The sequence below is a fragment of the Pan troglodytes genome, chromosome 2 (genome assembly GCF_028858775.2).
Source record: "Pan troglodytes isolate AG18354 chromosome 2, NHGRI_mPanTro3-v2.0_pri, whole genome shotgun sequence".
Lineage (NCBI taxonomy): Eukaryota > Metazoa > Chordata > Mammalia > Primates > Hominidae > Pan > Pan troglodytes.
Window position 1 is genome coordinate 178611818 of NC_086015.1, and position 21778 is coordinate 178633595.

Here is a 21778-nt window from a genome sequence, read left to right on the forward strand (position 1 = left end):
TACTGAGAATGATGATTTCCAATTTCATCCATGTCCCTACAAAGGACATGAACTCATCATTTTTTATGGCTGCATAGTATTCCATGGTGTATATGTGCCACATTTTCTTAATCCAGTCTATCATTGTTGGACATTTGGGTTGGTTCCAAGTCTTTGCTATTGTGAATAATGCCGCAATAAACATACGTGTGCATGCGTCTTTATAGCAGCATGATTTATAGTCCTTTGGGTATATACCCAGTAATGGGATGGCTGGGTCAAATGGTATTTTTAGTTCTAGATCCCTGAGGAATCGCCACACTGACTTCCACAATGGTTGAACTAGTTTACAGTCCCACCAACAGTGTAAAAGTGTTCCTATTTCTCCACATCCTCTCCAGCACCTGTTGTTTCCTGACTTTTTAATGATTGCCATTCTAACTGGTGTGAGATGGTATCTCATAGTGGTTTTGATTTGCATTTCTCTGACGGCCAGTGATGATGAGCATTTTTTCATGTGTTTTTTGGCTGCATAAATGTCTTCTTTTGAGAAGTGTCTGTTCATGTCCTTTGCCCACTTTTTGATGGGTTTGTTTGTTTTTTTCTTGTAAATTTGTTTGAGTTCATTGTAGATTCTGGATATTAGCCCTTTGTCAGATGAGTAGGTTGCAAAAATTTTCTCCCATTTTGTAGGTTGCCTGTTCACTCTGATGGTAGTTTCTTTTGCTGTGCAGAAGCTCTTTAGTTTAATTAGATCCCATTTGTCAATTTTGTCTTTTGTTGCCATTGCTTTTGGTGTTTTGGACATGAAGTCCTTGCCCATGCCTATGTCCTGAATGGTAATGCCTAGGTTTTCTTCTAGGGTTTTTATGGTTTTAGGTCTAACGTTTAAATCTTTAATCCATCTTGAATTGATTTTTGTATAAGGTGTAAGGAAGGGATCCAGTTTCAGCTTCCTACATATGGCTAGCCAGTTTTCCCAGCACCATTTATTAAATAGGGAATCCTTTCCCCATTTCTTGTTTTTCTCAGGTTTGTCAAAGATCAGATAGTTGTAGGTATGCAGCGTTATTTCTGAGTGTATATCTAGAAAACCCCATTGTCTCAGCCCAAAATGTCCTTAAGCTGATAAGCAACTTCAGCAAAGTCTCAGGATACAAAATCAATGTACAAAAATCACAAGCATTCTTATACACCAACAACAGACAAACAGAGAGCCAAATCATGAGTGAACTCCCATTCACAATTGCTTCAAAGAGAATAAAATACCTAGGAATCCAACTTACAAGGGATGTGAAGGACCTCTTCAAGGAGAACTACAAACCACTGCTCAAGGAAATACAAGAGGATACAAACAAATGGAAGAACATTCCATGCTCATGGGTAGGAAGAATCAATATCGTGAAAATGGCCATACTGCCCAAGGTAATTTACAGATTCAATGCCATCCCCATCAAGCTACCAATGACTTTCTTCACAGAATTGGAAAAAACTACTTTAAAGTTCATATGGAACCAAAAAAGAGCCCGCATTGCCAAGTCAATCCTAAGCCAAAAGAACAAAGCTGGAGGAATCACACTACCTGACTTCAAACTATGCTACAAGGCTACAGTAACCAAAACAGCATGGTACTGGTACCAAAACAGAGATATAGATCAATGTGTAGTACTTTTTAAAAAGTAAAATTATACTCTGCATAATCTATATATTCTTTTAGTATCAGAATGCATATTTTGCTTTACAAATGGGAATATTGCTTTCCACTCCCTTTAATGTAAATATAAATATAACTGTTGTTATGACACATTAGTTAAGTATTAAAGCATTAGGATATTTACTAGGGAGCATAGCAAGATGTTTTTGCTTAGGGGTAGACCAATGAAATGAGAAGATGTGAACATCTATGTCTTTATTTTTACAATTTCGTGGTTTCAAATTTTATATCGTGAATCATGAATTTTAGGCTTACAATTAGACAAAACAAAACTATTCATTTAAACTTCAGTAATTAATTCATCAGAAAATTGTCACTGATCCCCTTCCTTTTATTCTGAGAATAATGCATAGCACAAAGCATTTTTAAAGTACGTTTCCATTTTAAATAATAATCTAAACAATACTCTGCTGACTTTGACTAGGCTTGATAGAAAATGGTAATATTTATAACAGTGGGCTGTAAGATACTGAAATAATAAAGGATCAGCTGTATTCACAAGGACAACAAAATGACTAACCAATTTAGTGTACTGGTCATTTCAGAAAAATAATTGTAAATTTAGTGAGCTAAAATAAAAATGAAAAAACATTTGTGCCAGTTATTTAATGGTCTGATTTCTGTCAAAGTGGCAGCCCTCTGGAGAAAGTCAAATAAAATATTCCAGGATAACATCACTGGTATCAGTTTGTTCAATTGATGTTTGGGTCATTTTCATAAAAGTGCAGCAGAAAATGTGTTTTAAAATCTCAGTTTTTTTCAGCTCTGATTGTTTGGTTCTCTGGTAAGTCCACAGTATTAATACTTTTAGTTTGTCAGTCTTTTATTATAATAAATTATAATAGTTAAAAACCAAGAAATGAAAAATGTAAGTCAAGTCACTTAGCTATTGTAATATTTAATCATGGCTGAAATAAAGTGTTATAAATGCAATTTTTATCTTTGCACCACCAAGTTTATTTCTGAGGAAAAGAAAAAAACAAAACCAAGTGCTCTCTGACCATCTGATTATTCATTTATTTATGTATTTATGTATTTATTTTTATTTTGATAGGTTTTGGGGGAACGGCTGGTGTTTGGTTATATGAATAAGTCCTTTAGTGGTGATTTCTGAGATTTTGGTATACCCATCACCCAAGCAGTGTACATTGTACCCAATGTGTAGTCTTGTATCCCTCACCCCCTCCCATGCTTTCCCTCAAGTCCCCAAAGTCCGCTGTATGATCCTTATGCCTTTGTGTCCTCATAGCTTCGCTACTACTTATGAGTGAGAACAGATGATGTTTGGTTTTCCATTCCTAAGTCACTTAACTTAGAATAATGATCTCCAATTCCATCCCGGTTGCTGCAAATGCCATTATTGTGTTCCTTTTTATGGTTGAGTAGTATTCCGTTGTATACACATACCATATTTCCTCATTGATTGATGGGCATTTGGGCTGGTTCCTTATTTTTGCAATTGTGAATTGTGTGGCTATAAACATGCATGTGCAAGTATTTTTTTTTTATAATTACTTATTTTCCTGTGGGTGGATACTCAGGAGTGGGGTTGCTGGATAAAATGGTAGATATATTTTTAGTTCTTTAAGGAATCTCCATACCGTTTTCCATAGTGGTTGTACTAGTTTGCATTCCCACCAACAGCGTACAAGGGTTCCCTTTTCACCACATCCATGCCAACATCTGTTTTTTTTAATTTTTTGATTATGGCCATGCTTGCAGAAGCCAGGTGGCATCGCATTGTGGTTTTGGTTTGCAGCTCCATTATCATTAGTGATGTTGAGCATTTTTTCATGTTTGTTGGCCATTTGTATATCTTCTTGTGAAAAATGTTTTTTCATATCGTTAGCCCACTTTTTGATGGGATTGTTTGTGTTTTTCTTGTGTTTCTTGTGTTTGTCGGTTTTTTTTTCTTTTTTCTTTTTTTTTTTTTTTTTGATGATTTGTTTGAGTTCCTTGTAGATTCTGGATATTCGTACTTTGTTAGATCTACAGATTGCAAAGATTTTCTCCCAGTTGGTGGGTTGACTGTTCACTCTGCTGATTGTTTCTTTTGCTGTATGGAAGCATTTTAGTTTAATTAAGTTCTATCTATTTATCTTTGTTTCTGTTACATTTGCTTTTGGGTTCTAGGTCATGAAGTCTTTGCCTAAGCCAGTGTCTAGAAGGGTTTTTTCCAACGTTATCTTCTAGAATTTTTATGGTTTCAGGACTTAGATTTAATTTGGTTCGTCTTGAGTTGATTTTTGTATAAGATGAGAGATGAGAACCCAGTTTTGTTATTCTACATGTGGCTTGCCACTTACCCCGGCACCATTTGTTGAATACGGTGCCCTTCCCCACTTTTTGTTTTTGTTTTCTTTGTTGAAGATCAGTTGACTGTAAGTATTTGGCTTTATTTCTGGGTTCTCTATTCTGTTCCGTTGATCTATATGTCTGTCTTAATACCAGTATCATGCTGTTTTGGTGACTATGGCCTTATAGCATAGTTTGAAGTCAGGTAAGGTAATGCCTCCAGATTTGTTCTTTTTGCTCAGTCTTGCTTTGGCTATGCAGGCTCTTTTTGGTTCCATATGAATTTTAGAATTTTTTTTCTAGTTCTGTTAAGAATGATGGTGGTATTTTGATTGAAATTACATTGAATTTGTAAATTGTTTTTGGCAGTATGATCATTTTCACAAGATTGATTCTACCCATCCATGATCATAGGATGTGTTTCCATTTGTTTGTGTCATCGATGATTTCTTTCAGTAGTGTTTTGTAGATTTTCTTGTAGAGACCTTTCACTTCCTTGGTTAAGTATATTCCTAAGTATTTAATTTGTTTTGCTGCTATTGTAAAGGGGGTTGAGTTCTTGATTCGATTCTCAGCTTGGTTGCTGTTGGTGTATAGCAGGGCTACTGATTTGTGTACATTTATTTTTTAATCCTGAAACTTTGCTGAATTCATTTACCTGTTCTATGAGATTTTTGGATGAGTCTTTAGGGTCTCCTACTTATATGATCATGTCATCAGCAAAGGGCGACAGTTGGCTTCCTTTTTAACAGTTTGGATGGTCTTTATTTCTTTCTCTTGTCTGATTGCTCTGGCTAGGACTTCCTCTATGTCCATTTCAAATTTGTTATTTAGAAATAGCTTATAAAGAGACATGTTAATCATTTTGAAGGAGACTGAGAACTGTTGATTTATGGTTTACTGATATAGTTAATTTGGGGGAGGGTGAGCAAATACAGTTTTTATTCTTTTCATTTTTCTTTTTATATATTAGTCATTTTATTAACTATATAAATTACACTATAAAAAATATACCATTGGCTCTCCATATCCAGGTGTTTCACATCCATTGATTCAACTAACTACAGATTGAAAGTATTTGGGAAAAAAAAACCCCACAAAGTTCCAAAAAGCAAAACTTGAATTTTCTCCGTGATGAGTACTATGTTGAATTCATGTGAATTAAATGATATGTAGGCATTGTATTAGGTATTATAAGTAATTTAGAAATGCTTTAAAGTATATAAGAAAATGTGGATAGGTTATATGAAAATACTAGGCCAATTTATTTAAGGGACTCAAGCATATGCAGAATTTGGTGTCCACAAGGGCTCCCAGAACCGATTGCTGGCAGGTACCAAGGGACGACTACGTAATGATTTACGCCAGTGCTGATCTAATGTGCATACAAATCCCCTGGGGATCTTGATAGACTGCAGATTCTGATTCAGAAGACCTGGGGTGGGACCTGGGATTCTGCATTCCTAGTAAGTCCTAGTTCATGCAGATGCTGCTTGTCTGAGGACTACACATTGAATAGGAAGGATCTATGCAACATTGAGTGAGTAGCAAGGATCTCATGTTCACACACACACACACACACACACACACACACACGAGGTGCACAGGGTTGAGTTATGTGTACTCCTAAATTCTGAAGTTGTGTTTTTCTTCTCATTCACCATCATCATTAAAACACACCAGGCCCCTCTTTTATTTAACCAGCACATTTTTATCTTATCTAACCTCTCAGTGCTTTCATCTCCGCATGTGAGATTTCTCATCTCTGAAGGTTTATCTTCCCTGATGCTGTTTGGCTAATTGGCACTTGAATACACTGACTTTTCTTTATTTTTATTTTTCTTTATTTTTTATTTTTTTTGAGATGGAGTCTCGCTCTTTTGCCCAGATTGGAGTGCAGTGGTGCAATCTCAGCTCACTGCAACTTCCGCCTCCCGGATTCAAGCGATTGTCCTGCCTCAGCCTCCTCCTGAGTAGCTGGGACTACAGGCGCATGCCACCATGCCCAGCTAATTTTTGTAATTTCAGTAGAGATGGGGTTTCACCATGTTGGCCAGGCTGTTCTTGATCTCCTGACCTCAGGTGATCCACCCTCCTCGACCTCTCAAAGTGCTGGGATTACAGGCGTGAGCCACCACGCCTGGCCAACACTGACTTTTCAATTAGGTTTAAAAGTATCCCATCTTGTCACATATATATATATATACTGGTTACTAACAAAGCATATTTTCTTTACACAGCCAACCAGATGAGATTGAAGTGGGCATCAACAGTTTGAAAAAGCGTGAAACAGAATTAAGGATGTACAATTAGAACACAACTTACTTATTTTAATGCTAATTTCTTCTAAATTTCACCCACAGTAACTTTGGCTCTATGGCTCTGAACTAATACACTATTTTTATTTCAGTAGTGAAGACACTTTGGTGTCACCTTGGTAGAGATGACAATAGTATCGTAGTGAAATTATTTATTTGTAACATTTCAAACAGTGAGTCAATGATGGAGTCAGGCTTAGGACTTTGTTTATCCAGTTTTCTCATTATACTATGCACATGTAGCATTGAATCAGGGATTGAATTACTGATGTAATGGGTCTGTTTGAGTCTTTATCTGGATTACAAAGAGTGCATAACGTGAACAGAGAATTAGCTAGCTACTAAAATAAAAGTTGGTCCCCCTCAGTCTTTATGAAGCATAAACAAGGTACGGAGTATGATATAAATGCTGCAAGCTAAAAGTTAAAGTGCTAAAATGTAGTGTCACAGTCTTTTTTGTATGGTATCCTTTCTTTCGAGGCACATAATCCATTTAATTTTCATCTCATATCTAATGGATTCTTATAGTTCATAAATATGCTTTAAAATATCACTGAATAAAAATAGTACATGTGTTTAGCTTTGTTCAAAACCTCTTAATAATGTAAGAAAATAAAACTCTTCTCTCAGCTCTTCTTCAATAGACATAGGTTTGTTTTAAAAATAACTTCTGTCTATAATTTAATCTTAGTGTCCTGTAAAGTCCTGCTTTTAGTATCTGCTCTTAGAAGTGAACTGTTTGTCAAATTTCCATTAAGCTGAAGGTAAAAAATTAATGAGGCACTTACTTTAGATATTTCAAAACTAATGCAAGTCTATTAGTCATGCAGCACAAAAAAATCAAAGATTTGGGTATGTTCAATTATGGTTTAGGGTTCACTCATATTTAACATTTAAATGCATTGCTTCATAAGCTTAATAGAGCATTCTAGAGAAAAATGGAATGCAGTTATTGATTTTTTATTAACATAAATATATCTTAAAGATGATTTTATTTATTTAAAGACTTTTTATCTACAAAAGTTAATTTTAGGGCAAGGATAATCAGCGAATTGATAGAGATAGATGGGTTTTGAAAGTTTATTTAATATGTCTGCTGGGGGAGAGTATTAGTTAGCCAGGGAGAAAGCATAACTATATAGCAAGCATAGAATTATAATTTATTCTTCAATTGTACACCAGCTCAATTTTGGCAGGACTCAGAAAACCATTAAGACATAGGCATTAAGATTATTTTTCAAACAATTGTTGATTCTTTTTTCTACTATTAATTATTGAACTCCTGTTGTGTACCTGACAAGGTGCCAGGCATTGTGTATCATACAATGATGTAAGTGACTTGGTCCTTGCTTTCAAGAATTTATAGTTCAGAGGGAACAAACTTGATTTTGCATAGTGATAATGTTAACTGAAAATAGCAAGCATTGCAAAAAAAGGTGCAGATATAGCACACAGAGCTGAGGGTGCCAGAGAAAGCTTCACGTAGAAGATGACTTGTAAGTTGGGCTTTGAAGGAACTGAGTAGTTTAGACGCATGTGATGCATGAGAAAAACAAGTGAAGTAAGGGGAATGGCTTAAGCAAAAACATGGGGGACGTGGCTCATGGAGCATGTAAGGGTATAGCTTAAGATTTTGCTTAAGATGTATGAAGAAAACTGATAGAAAGTAATATTGAAGTATACGGTTTGGGATCATGAAGGGCTTTGAATGGCAAGCTAAAGAGTTTGGTGTTTGAACTGGGGAGAGGTGCAATCATACAGCATCTTAAGAAGTTTCCGCAATCATGAAAACTTCAAAATGATAGACAGCACATTGTGCATCAATATTATTTCATTATCTCATGCACATCAAAAGCTCCAAAGGTAATGGCTGAGAGAGAAAACACATACTGGGAAAACCAGATGGCTATCCCAGCGTTTCCCAGCTAGTTTGCACAGACATTGTCTATGCTTTGAAACATGAATCAATTTGTCCTCAAGTGCAGCCTGGAGCAGTAGGAGACTTGAGGCTCATCACTTTTGGCTGAGAGCAGCCTTCTATGGTCGGAAAATCCCCTTTGGTTTACCTCAGTAGGTTGTACAACTATTAGCATTCTTCTACATAAATTATGCAGGGCCTGGTACCTTGGCATGCCACCTGTGCAGTCTCACAGAGTCCCCTCTCCAAAGGGCCCCACACTTGATTTAATGCTCTCCTATTGCCATATGGAAATTCTTCATACTTTTTAAACAAGAGGTCCCACATTGTCATTTCACTGTGGGTCCTGCAAATTATATAGCCACTTGTGCTTCCATGAATATGAAAACTGTTGGGAAATAATGACCTACACTGTGGTCCGAATGCACTGTTATCTATATAAGGGAGCAATGAAATTATGAGGCCAGCACTGCTCTTATATAACAAAATGGATTCTAAGCTTAAATCTTTATTATTTTTTCTTCAAAGCCATGACTTCCACGGCTGCCATAGGCCTAAGCTAAATATAATATTTTAGCCTTGTGGTCTCCCAGATGATAAATTAAGGAAACACTCGTGTAACATATTTTCTTATTTATAATCTACCTCCTCCTGTAGCCTGGATACCAGTACCATCGAGCTCTGCACCCTCTGAAGTCCCGTCAATTAAATTCTGAGAAAAACCGTTAGCACTTATTTTCCCTAGTAAAAGTTCTGAAAAATATAGCACTGCATTTGAAAACATCACCGGCTGCCTGATAGAGTCATTCTGTTGGGTATTTCCTTTTCTGAGTCAGGAAAAATATAGAAACTGAATAAGTATTCGTTATTTCCTTAAGCATTGTTTGTTCTCTCCATTATCTCTATTCTATTCGTGTCCTTTTTTGTACTTGTGTTATTATAACTGTTTTATCTTATTTTTATTTTTTATTTTTTGAAGTTATAGATGCATTTAATTCATGTAAATAGTCAAATATTTCTACAGGTTTAATTTATAAAAATGTCACCTTCTCCTCCTCTACCCTGTGTCTCTTCTCTCCTCTCTTTTTAACTCCCCAGGGCAAATATGTAATTGTTTTTAACATCTTTAGTAGCTACTTACCTTTTCTATTTACCTTCCTTCTGCTCGGTTATGTGTTGGAGTTTGTTTTTCAGTTTTATCCATTATATTGACTTACCACTTTGAGAGACAGAGACTTAACTTTCACAAGTATTCATGTACATCACTGCCTGACTTTTTCCCTTTTCTCCTTTTTCCCAAAAAGGATCATTTTTGTGTTAAATCAACAGTCATTATTTATATTATTATGACTATGTAAATGTTATACATATTGTTCAATGATTAAATTTCTTCTTGCACAACTTTTGGTCCCTTTAAGCTAATAGTTGTCTCCCTTTATAGGTTTCTTATTTTTCTTTATAGCTAGACATTCTTCAAACCCTTACACTCTGATCTTACTGTAAATATTCTCTCAATATGTTAGCACACATCTGGTATTCTCATTAATCTGGTCTTCCTAGAGACCTCCCTCCCCAGCTCTGCTGACCACCTGCCATCATCCTCATTACGTCTGCTGCCGAGGGGCCAGCCTAGGGTTGCCCTTGGCTGAGATCTCTTACTTAAGGATAACAAAATTAAGTTGATTTGAAGTTCTGTATATGACTGGGATTTATTGACTGATAAATCTCAATAGAGGATGTTGTGGGTGAGTTGTTTCTTTTATTAATAGACCTGTTTTTGGTATTTTTAGATATTTTCTATTGATCTCATCATATTTGCTAAGAGTGAACCTTTATTACCCTACCTGGAGAGAAGGTTTCTGTATGCCAAAAGAGAAAACATCTGAGGAGTCCTGGCAATCATGACACCTTTTCTTTGGGGGGGAGGGGGGAACTGTGTCTCACTCTGTCACCCAGGCTGGAGTGCAAGTAGCATGGCCTTGACTCACTGCAACCTCCGCCTCCCGAGTTCAAGCTATTCTCCTGCCTCGGCCTCCTGAGTAGCCGGGATTACAGGCGTGCACCACCATACTCAGCTAATTTTTATACTTTTATTATGCACGGGGTTTCACCTTATTGGCCAGGCTAGTCTTGAAATCCTGATCTCAAGTGATCCTCCCGCCTTGGCCTCCCAAAGTACTGGGATTACAGCCATGAACCACCGCGCCAGGCCGACACCATCCTCTTTAAAGTGTGATGTTGCTCGCTGTATTTGGTGTCTCCCTGTTCACTCTCTCACTCTCAGTTTTCTGCTGAAGTGAGGAAGGAACAGGCACCCACACTGACTGGGTACATGAGGATTCCAGAGAACAAGCCATTTCACAATCAGAATTTCATCAAATCCTCCTGTTTCTGGTCTCTTTTGCAGCCCTATTTTAATAGGTACCTGGTGTTGACAATTTCTAACCCTTTCTTTGTTCGGTGGTACAAACAGCATTCTCAGCTTCCCTACTAAGAACTTAGGTTTTAGGTTTCCCCCTCAGGTCTTACATCACTGACACTTACATATCTGCTTTCCAACTAGAATCTTATTACTATCTATTCTCCTGGCCCCTGTACCTTTATGCTTTCTCATTCTTTTGTCATCATTTTAGTGGAGTTTTATGGGACAATGGAGGTAAGTGCATATGTGCAATCTGCCATCTTTAACTAGGATATGCCATTATATTTGGACTAAATTTTTATTAGGTATCTCAAATAATGTTAATAAGTAAACAGGGTATAACTAAGGAGTAGATAAACAAGTGAATGAATATAAACTTACCAGTCATAATTTAAATACTTATTACAGATAACTTTTCCTTAAGTGTTTTAAATTTCTGTTTACTAAGGATTATCTTCCTTTGTCTTTTGAATACAGATGAAAGTTTTAGACAAAGCCGATCAAACCTCACCTCTCTATTAGTGCAGCCCATCTCTGCATCCCTCGTTGCAAAACTGATCTCTTCGCCAAAAGCTAGAACCAAAAATGAAGCGTGTAGCCCTCTAGAGCTTCCAAATAATGGTAAAGTATTTAATGTCGTTCTCTGTATTTTACAGTTTTTGTAAAGACCATGATCATTTTTAATCTCCTAAATTGATGTATGTAGGATTATTCTTTTCAAAAACATTGACTTTTGATGAAGTGAGCATTATTTTCTTCTGTGGCTCTTTAGCAGCATGTTTGGAAAGTAATTTTGATAGAGACTGAGAGTTAACCAAAATGAGAGATTAGAAAAAGAAATCATTTTGAACTGCTACAAAGTAGCTTTATAAATAAAGCATTTTTGTACATTCATGAAAATCTGCTTAACATAGCTTCCCGGTTTCAGCTTCAGCAGTCTCATTGCCTGCCAAGATTCAGTGGATAGCAGGCAACTATCTGGGGTATGAAGTCTTTTAGTATAAAGCATTAAAGCCTAATTCCTGCAATTGACTAAAAAATCCCTCTGTCTATACGCATCATCGCCCGAGAGATGCTTCTTGTACTGCAGTGCCGTTTGTCAGGCCTTGTTGGACCACGTAGGATGAAACTGAAGTAGTTAAGCTACCTGTGGAGGGATGAAAGCCTTGGGCTGCATCTCGTTCCTGCCTCCAGCCTCAGCATTAGGGTTCTAAAGAAAAGACTCTCTTTACAATTTGTTAAATTTGTATCTATTTGCTAGGAACTATACCTTGTGGGCTCTTTTTTGTGTCCAGACCTCTGGGCTCAATAGTCATGTTTTATCTCAACTGTTTTTCTCTTGACAACAAAAGCATACAAAAAAGAAAATATGTTAAAGAAATATGTACAAAAAAAATCTGAATACATTAAGGATTTCTCTGTTAGGGACATATGCTTTTCAAAATCCTGTAGATTGAGAGCCTCTAAACTGATTACCAATTAAACAAGGTGGGAAAATTAGAAAACAGTAATAAGCCAATGTCCTCAAAGCAGGAGTGCAGAAGCACTCGAGGAGCTTTCTGTTTTGTTTTGTTTTGTTTCTGCCATTTATTCTGAGCCCAACAAATTGATTATGGGCTCTATTTGTTAAAATATGTAATGTAAAATATGTAAACCAAAATAATAGTGTAGTTGTAAGAGGCACTGGACTTGTAAAAGACCATATTTAAGCCCAGATTTAAATAATTAATTAATTCAATACAGAGCCCCCAGTACATTCCAGCCACTGTCCTGCCCTCAAGGAACTGACAGTCTCTGTGCTAGCTCCATGCCCTCTCCTATGTCACCTCCCACTGGAAACCTCTATGTCTGCAGCTACAAAAAATAGCTACAACTTTATCATCTTAAATAGTTGTGAGAATCAAAGTATGATATGTGTATCAATTCTTTTTTAAATTTTTTTTGTGTTATATGTTATGTTATATATTTTTTGAGACAAGATCTTGCTCTGTCATCAGGGCTAGAGTGCAAGTGGCTTAATCATAGCTCACTGCAGCCTCAAACTCCTAAGCTGAAGCAATTCTCCTACCTCAGCCTCCCAAGTAGCTAGGACTACAGGTGTGTGCCACCACACTAGACTAATTTAAAAAGTATGTATTTTTGTAGCCACAGGGTCTCGCTAAGTTGCCCAGGCTGGTCTTGAGCTCCCTAGATCAAGTGGTCCTCCTGCCTCAGCCTCCCAAGGTGCTAGGATTATAAGTATGAGCCACCATAACTGGATTAATTTTTTTGTATGTTGTAAAATGTTATGTAACTATTAAGAAGTATCTTTGTTATCAAATAACTACTTTTTAAAAAAAATGTAGACATGTCTTACTCTATTGCCCAGGCTGGAGTGCAGTGGCATGGTCATGGTTCACTGCAGCGTAAACCCCCTGGGCTCAAGTGATCCTCTTGCTTCAGCCTTCCGAGTAGCTAGGGCTACAGGCACATGACACTACACCCAGCTAACTTTTAAATCTTGTTGTAGAGACAGGATCTTACTATGTTGCCAAGGCTAGTCTCAAATTCCTGGGCTCAAGCAATCCTCCTGCTTGTCTCCTAAAGTGCTGGGATTATAGGCATGAGCCATTGTGCCTGGCCTAACATTAATTTTCTTCTTTTTTTTTTTGAGACAGAGTCTCGCTCTGTCTCCCAGACTGCAGTGCAGTGGCACAGTCTCGGCTCACTGCAAGCTCCGCCTCCCGGGTTCACACCATTCTCCTGCCTCAGCCTCCCAAGTAGCTGGGACTACAGGTGCCTGCCACCACGCCCGGCTAATTTTTTGTATTTTTAGTAGAGACGGGGTCTCACCATGTTAACCAGGATGGTCTCGATCTCCTGACCTCGTGATCCGCCCACCTCGGCCTCCCAAAGTGCTGGGATTACAGGCATGAGCCACCACGCCCAGCCTTAATTTTCTTCTTAATATGCAGAATAATGTCCTTGCAAAGCAAGATGACACTCTCCAGCTGCATTTCCCTAATAAATTAACAACAGGCATGAAGCCTACAAGAAGAGTTGAGATATACACCCATGTTAAAGCAAGAAAGATAGGCCTACTTTCTAAGGGATTATGACATATGAAATTGTTCTCATGGATATTGTTATGTTTTTAGAAAAATTGTTATGTTTTTTTAAAATTCAAAAAGATATATTTAAATCATTGAGAAGACCTTTCATGTTATAATGAGTTATTTATTTTTTAAAATACAGAATATACATTTAAATTTTCCAAATACTGATTGGACAGTCTCACTGAGTCTGGTAAATCAGTATTGGAAAATCTAAATATATAATTCTATGTTAACATATAATCCTACATTAAACTGAATTTAATGTAGGATTATAACCCCTTACCCTAATGTTTTGGACAATAATGCTCATAGTTTCTCTGAGATAATTAAGTTTCCTCATAGATACTATAAAATGCATTAATTATTCACAGTGATGTATATCAGGATGAAACATGAAAAGGATACTGAATGAGGTACTATAATTTTAAGCAATAACAGCAATGCTTATTATTTAAGGATAAAAGAAATAATTTAAAACATATTATAATTATAACATATTGTTAAATTTTCTAAGTATAGCCCTGATCTTTAGTGTCAGAAAATCTTCACTCAACAAGTTGGAAATGGGCACATTAAGAATATATGTGAGAATCCACTAATTATTTATCCTACCCATTTAACCCTGTATGCACACTAAATCAAAATTCTCTAAAATCCAGGCAAAAATGTAATAGAAATTTTCTACTACCAAATCAAGGACTACATTTAATACCTCTAGTGTTAAAGTGAGTCATTGTTCAAATTTCAGAAATTGAGTCTTGGTCCTGTTTGTCCAGACTTGGATTCTCCTTGAACCAATCATCATAATATAGTTGATGTAGTCTGTCAATGGGCTTGAGTCAACCAGAATCTATTTCTAGGGATATTGCCAAAGCTACTCATAAAATGTTGATGGGAAATGCTGGCAACAGTTCAGAAAGGGAAATTGGCAAATGGATGTTGAGAAAGCAAGTGTAGTTCAAGGATGGTACAAGTCTGGCCAAGACTCAGTTTACAAACTTTAAGTAATGACTTGCTTCATCATTAAAAGTGAACAAGAAACCATGTAGCTCTGGGATCTTTCTCTAGCCATCTTAAGACCATGGGAATGCATCCTACCTGAAAATAAAGTCAACATAGGAAGGGGTCAGATGAGTAAAGGGGAGAGAAAGATAGAAATAGAGATAGACAGAAGGTGTGGGGAAAGACGGAGAAAGAGAGAGAGAAAAAGAAACCCTTATTTATATGATTAGAGCCCTAAATAAAGCCTTGTCTGAAGCCAAATCTATTGAACTTTTCATATATATGAGTCAATACATTACTCCTTTGTTTCAGCCTATTTATATTTGGTTTTTGGTTACTTGCAACTAAAAGCTATCTAACTGATACAAACCATAACACTTAAACTAAACAAAAGAATTAAATGCCTTCATGCATGAGATAGGCTCGGCAAATTGAAGTGGACAGCTGGGCATTTGTATCGCTGCGAGAACTAAAAAAAAAAGTATAAGGAATGGAAAAAGAATCATGAGAAAAGTTCCTCCTTAAATAGATTGTTTGCATTGATTAGATAATTGGATACTGACTCCATTTCATTTTGAATGGTCTTTTTCTTTGTAGACCTGACCTATTCATTCAACGTATTGTCAATATTTGCCTTTGAAGTTCAATCAAAACATGGAAAGCTTAATTCTCACATATCAATCTGAGCTTGTGGTTAAAATTCATGACTATAATAATTAAAAGGGAAGAAGAAATTTTAAAATCCATTAATGTAATTTAGTGTGAAAAATATAAATGAATCAAGTTAAAAATAAACATTTTAAGATATTTGATGATTCACTTATTTTGAAAAAATAATTGTTTACATGTTGCTTAAAACTTATCAGTGATGACAAAATTTTACATAAATAAATTTGGATGATGTCTCTTCAAGTGGATATTCAAGTGCTATTATTTCCTTATTTCCTATTATTTCCTTATTTACAATTCTATATTTTTATGAAAATTACTTTTATTATTAAAATGACATAGTGTCTAACCGATCATCTTGTTTATAATGTTTACGTATTTCTAATGCATTTTGAAACTCTATCTTCCTAATCTGTTAGTAGTTACTTGAAACAATGCATTACTAGCATTTCTTGAGTACAAATTTAAAAGCCTGTATTGAACATATTATCTACAAGTTGTAGTTACACAAATATTTATTGGCAGATGGTGCCTTTTAGCTTTTCAAGAAATTTCTATTAAAAGGAAATGTTAGTACAATTGAATCCAACACTGTGTATTCTTACATATGAAACTAATCAATGTGTTCAGAGCAGCCTCAGAATTGCTCCATGTGAGAAGATCCAGTACATTATGCTATTCTCATTAAAGAATGTCTTCAGATTCTCTCTCTCTCTCTCTCTTGCTGTGTCTTTCTCTCCCTCTATCCACCTACCTATCAATTTATCTTGGTAGACAATGGAGTAGTATGATCTTATATGACATAGCTTCCTTTAAGTTCCAACATAACAAATGACAAACATTTTTGGCCACAACAAAACTAAGTATTTTTTAGTAGGCCTTAAAAGAAAAAAAAGAAAGAGAAAACTAAAAACTTGCTTTTGAGCAGAGTGGGCTTTAATAATATTGATTAGGCTTTTCCGATCAACATGGAGGAAAATATTCAGAAGAAATGGGGAAAATTTTAATTTGTGCAGATAGCTTCTATAGAGCATGCATATAGATATGATGGCTGTTCTTTATCTGAATAATTCAGGGAGCTAGAACTCTTTACGAAGAACTGATATGTGTGGAGACAAATGCCAGATCAACTGTCTTCAAGCCGTCAGTTACATAGTGAACCTAGGAGTCTGAGGTAGGAGCTGATAACGGAGTATTCCGTAGAACTAAAGATCAACATTCATGAGCTGCCAGTCTGAAGTCCTTGGACAAAAGGAAAAAGAGCTTCAGAATTCACTTTGAAGGGCTGTTCATCAGGGATCTTAAATGGAGTGAGCGTAGGGGGGAACCTATTGTCCAAAGTCCACAGAAAGTAGAGTCAATTCTCTGTTTCCTGGGGAGTGCAGGCTGGGCTTACCAAAGGTGACGCAGATCTGACATTCACCCAGAACTTCTCAAGTTTCCAGGATTCTGTCTCAACAGTTTTAATTTTAGAAATGATTCGGCTGGGGTACAGTCTAGAGTTTTTGTTTGTTTGCTAAAAGACTTAAAGACAACCTGAGATGTACACTTGAAAACAAAATTACTTTAAAAAGTGTTTTCTACTTTTTCAATATTTCTCAACGATTTTACAGCTTCTTATTTTCTTAGCATATCATTTTTCAAATACCTGTCACTTTTTACAAATTATAGAAATTCCAACTAAACTTTGGAGTTTATATGTGTGATAAAATCCATTAGCGTACACCCTATCTTTATATTTTTATGTTATGGACCAACACGGTCATTTACTAAACAAAAACTTGCACGGATTCCTCACTGCCTTTGTGTTTCTATATTCTGCTATTCCTTGCAAGTATCCAATATTTCTCCTTATTATTCTGTTCAGTATTATCCAAATATGTCTTGCATGTCTGTGTCTCTAAGTTGTAAAGGCCCATTACCCTCTAAATTCTTAAGGCTCTGTGCAAGTGTTATATTCTCCACCAAAAGCTCTTTAGGGTTTCATTCAAGTTGGACATAGCCTCTCTTTATGACTCTGTCATGCATTTGGCACTTGTATGCTATTTGGCATTATGATATGATATTCTTCCGAGAACATCATAAGCAGAGCATAAGCAACTGAATTTTCATTAGAATATGTTGTTTCCTCTTTATAATTCAATTATTTGCGGTTTTCTTTATGGTTCAGGGTATCATCAGTGTTCTATGAGTATTTGAAATGAATGTACGCTGTGTAATTGTCTATTCTACACATGCCACTTAGACTAAGTTCCTTAATCAGGTTGTTCAAATATTCTGTAAATTATTCATGTTAAAATCTCCTACTGTGAATATAAATTTGTCCATTTTCCCTTGTAGTTAGTCAATTTTCACTTTATATGTTTTGAGATTATTTCTTCGGTGATTATAAATTCAAATATATCATATCTTCCGGAATAGTTGAACCACTTATCACAGGAAGTGATATTCCTTATGTGTAGTAATTCTTGTTTTGAGTATTAATTTTGGAGCACTATTTGTATTAGTATCTTTATGCTACGTATTTTTTGCTTTGAACCTTCCTGTATCTTCCCTTTATATATGTCTCATTAATAGCAAATAATTTCCAATTTAAATGCAATCTGATAGTCTTTTCATAGGAGCATTTGGTCCCTTTCATTTAATGTGATTAATATGTACTTAGGCTTATAGTTTTCATCTTAATTAGGGTTTCTTCTTTGAATCACATATTGTTTTCCTTGAGTTTTATTTTTTCTTTAGATTTAGATGTTTGCCATTAAATTTTTCTCTCTACTATTTAGAAGTTATAAATACATTTTGTATTCTTTTATAATTAATCTAAGAAATTACAACTTCTTAGAGATGCCATGCCCCAGCTCTGCTTAATGTCAGGTAACTTTCTTTGCAGTCTCTTGGGAGGGAGGGGAAGTTCAGAACTTTAGGGTTCCTACTTTATAGAGGAAGAATCTTTTTTTAGAACCACCTTCTTCATCCCAGTTTTGGTAAGCCCAGGACTTTGTCTTCTGACCTTTGCATCTCACAAGGCCGTCAATATTAAAGGGTTCTCTTTGTTTACCAAATTCCCCTAGGTTGAAGATAGCCTCATAGTTTTATTTACCTGGGTTCCCATCACAACTTAAATTTTGACCTAGTAAGTTCTTAATTTCTTGCTAATTCTTAGATGCTGTTAACAAGATTTGTTTTGTATTTTATTTGGCATTATAAGTTATTATCAGTGAGTGGAGTAATCTGATATCCTAGCCCACCATATTTTTAGTAAAGAAAATCTTTTCTTCCTTTCCATCCATTTATTTCCTGGCAGCAAATATGGACTCGGAAAATTGTGTAGATTGATTGGCATATAAATCAGGTTTTCATCAAGAAAAAAAGGATACACTAAAAAATGTGCAATTTAAGAGAATTTAATCAAGTGTTTATGCACATGGTGTGGACAGGTAAAGCAAAACAGAAAAGGGATACCATTGCTACTGCCTCTAAACCAGGTCTAGTAATTGCTACTACTGTAAACCTGAAAGGGCAAGAAGAGAGAGCAGTTGTAGGACCGGGCAAGTACTTTAGCTGTAAGAGAAGAGCTGTGGCTTTTAGTCAAGCAGAGTTGTCACTGCATAAAGTGGACAGCCAGGGAGGGTACTGGAAAATAAATACTCCAGTCTTTCCCTTAACCCAACCTGCTGGCCTCTTATTGATGCCTTCAATTGGGTAAACTAAACCCGAAGCCAAAGAATAAAAGAACCAGGTAGATGTAGTTCTTAGAGGTACTTCTCCTGGGGTAAGGTTAATGGAGGGTAGCAAATAGATGTGAATGAACAAATAGAAAATATGCAGCAAAGATAGTGCTTCAGGTGATTAGTCTTCTGATTCATTTTATGATTTGTGATTTGTGGAAGTGTTTGGTAGACAGATGAGAAAAAATTGTCAATTTTTACATTTCTGAGGGATACAAAGAGAGTAACAGTTATTTTTTCTCATATTCATATTATTTAAAATATCTTCCTAGTTACTTAATTTTACTAAATAAAAAGAATACGATTTAATTCAATGTTAATTGTTTTTCCAAAAGTATGCAAGCTCACATGAGTACTTGCACATATGGATGTGAAAATGTGTACGCATGTATTAGACAATCAGGGGATAGCTATATGTACTTGAAAGTTTACAAGTTATGATGGCAGAGAATCTAGAAGCAGTTTATATTCAGATTTTCCGGCAAACAGTTGGCATTTAGGAAAGATAGCTGCAGACCACAGCATCTCAATCATCAAAACTGTGCCTCTAGAACAGATTCTAGTCACAGTGAGGATCAGGAAAATTAAGAAAATGAAAGAACAATCTGGAAGTCCAATCCTAGAAGAAGTTATTTTCTAGAGCCAGGTGGACAAGAAAGGGACTCAAGTATATATAATGGGACAAATATTCAGTTAAACTTAGAGACTCTAGAAGAACTATGCCTAGGAAACTAACAAATGCTTAATTATTGGAATTGAGACTCAGAGTTAGCAGCAAGTGTTATTCTTCAAATCTCTTTGAATAAGATTGGAATTTTTTCTAGATACTTGGTATAATTATTCACAATACAGGTGAAAATGAAGCTTTGTTAGTTATCACGGAAGAAGAAGATTGGGAACCAATTAATCTGGCTCTTAATAATTGCAACAAAAATGCAAGACAGGATTGTCTCTGGACCATAAAATTGGCAGCAGTTATTTTTCTCTGCACATGATGAAATTAAGGGATAGAGAGAGGCAGCTATTTCATGTCTCTTAGCTCTGACACCCCTCACCCTATTTGAATACAAATGTTCTCTGAGTGGAACACATTTTTATATCTTGAAATCTTTTAAACTTCACATGTCATAATTAAAGCTGTCATCAAATTTTACATGAAAGGCAGAAATTGGTAAATGTGAGCTGGAAATGTAATTTTTAACTACCAATACACACACACACACGCAGCAATTTTTTGAATAATTAACTGCCCCTAAATGTTCTCCAGGAGTTTCTAATTACAACTTTCAACAGTGAATTTTTTTTAAATCTTGAAATAAATGTACAGAAAGTTGCAATAGTAAAAGTATTTTTTCTTAACTACTCAAGAGCAAATTATAAACATAGTGAATATCTCTGACTTTGTCAGTGAATCATCTGACAAACAATGACATACTCCTACACAGATGACGCAACCATCACAATCAGAAATTAATCATTGATACATTACTACCATGCATTCCACAGACTCAATTAAACATTTTCCATTTTTCCCAGTAACATCCTAAATTACAATAGGGTCCAAACTAGGCACATGTATTGCATCAAGTTGTCAAATCCTCCATTTCCTTCAACCTGGAAGAGTTTCTGTCTTTTCTTGACTTCCTTTGCTTTGCTACCTTTGAAGATTCCATACCAATTATCTACAGTATTGTCCCTCCAATCTGGGTCTATCTGATGTTATCTCATGAGGATATTCAAGCTCTGAATCTTTAACAGTAATACTACAGAGTGAGACTATGTTTTTCCTATTGCATTTTATGAGCTGGTGCATGATATTACCATGTACCAGGGAACAATTTGTTCCCCTGTTTGTAATCAGTTGATGCCATTCCTCCCTCCACAATGGATCCAACGTTCGTCACTGTCTAATATGGGCTATTCACCCTACATCAAATGTTCTACCTGCCCCTACCACGATGTAGTTAACTTCCTTACTCTACTCAGGCTCTAACAAGGTATGTTTTTCAGCTCTTGAAAGCAGATATCCCTCTCACTCTGCTTCAGTTTGTCCCATCTCTAGTGATGCTACTACCTTTGATCACTTGATTAAGGTGGTGGCCGCCAGGTCTCCCTATTGAAGTTACTTTATAATTTTTTTCTTTTATACTCAGTAAGCATTTGAAATCATGTAGCATACTGCCCCAAACCACTGCTACCTTTATCCACTAGTATTTGTGTTCACTGATACTTGTTGCCCAGTCATTTCTATGATGATGCTAATGGTGACTTTCCAACTTCCTTTTTTTATTTTGTGTTTAAGACAGTTTCACTCTGTCACTGCAGTGCAGTGGCACCATTTTAGCTAAGTGCAGCCTTGAACTCTTTGGCTCAAATGATCCTCTTGCCTCAGTCTCTGAGTAACTAGGACTAGAGGCATGCACCACCATGTCTGGCTAATTTTTTTTTTTTTTTTTTTTTTTTTTTTTTTTTTTTTTGTAGAGACAAGATCTTGCTATGTTGCTCAGGCTGGTCTCAAACTCTTGGCCTCAAGGGATCCTCCCAAAGCTTTAGGATTACAGGCATGAGCCACCACTTCCAGCTGTAATTTTATCATCTTTACACTTATTAGTTGAAATTCCACTGTAAAGAAGAGATT

At 36.0% G+C, this 21778-nt stretch overlaps 1 protein-coding gene across 9 annotated transcripts in view; it reads left to right on the forward strand.

The window, feature by feature from the left end:
* NAALADL2 (N-acetylated alpha-linked acidic dipeptidase like 2) overlaps positions 1-21778 on the forward strand; it is a 1368615-nt gene that overhangs the window by 999810 nt on the left and 347027 nt on the right. For all 9 annotated transcript variants that reach the window (XM_063807338.1, XM_063807340.1, XM_063807336.1 and 6 more), the window contains one exon: positions 11124-11267. In XM_063807338.1, the coding sequence (XP_063663408.1) occupies positions 11124-11267 (144 nt within the window). The remainder of the gene's footprint in view (positions 1-11123; positions 11268-21778) is intronic.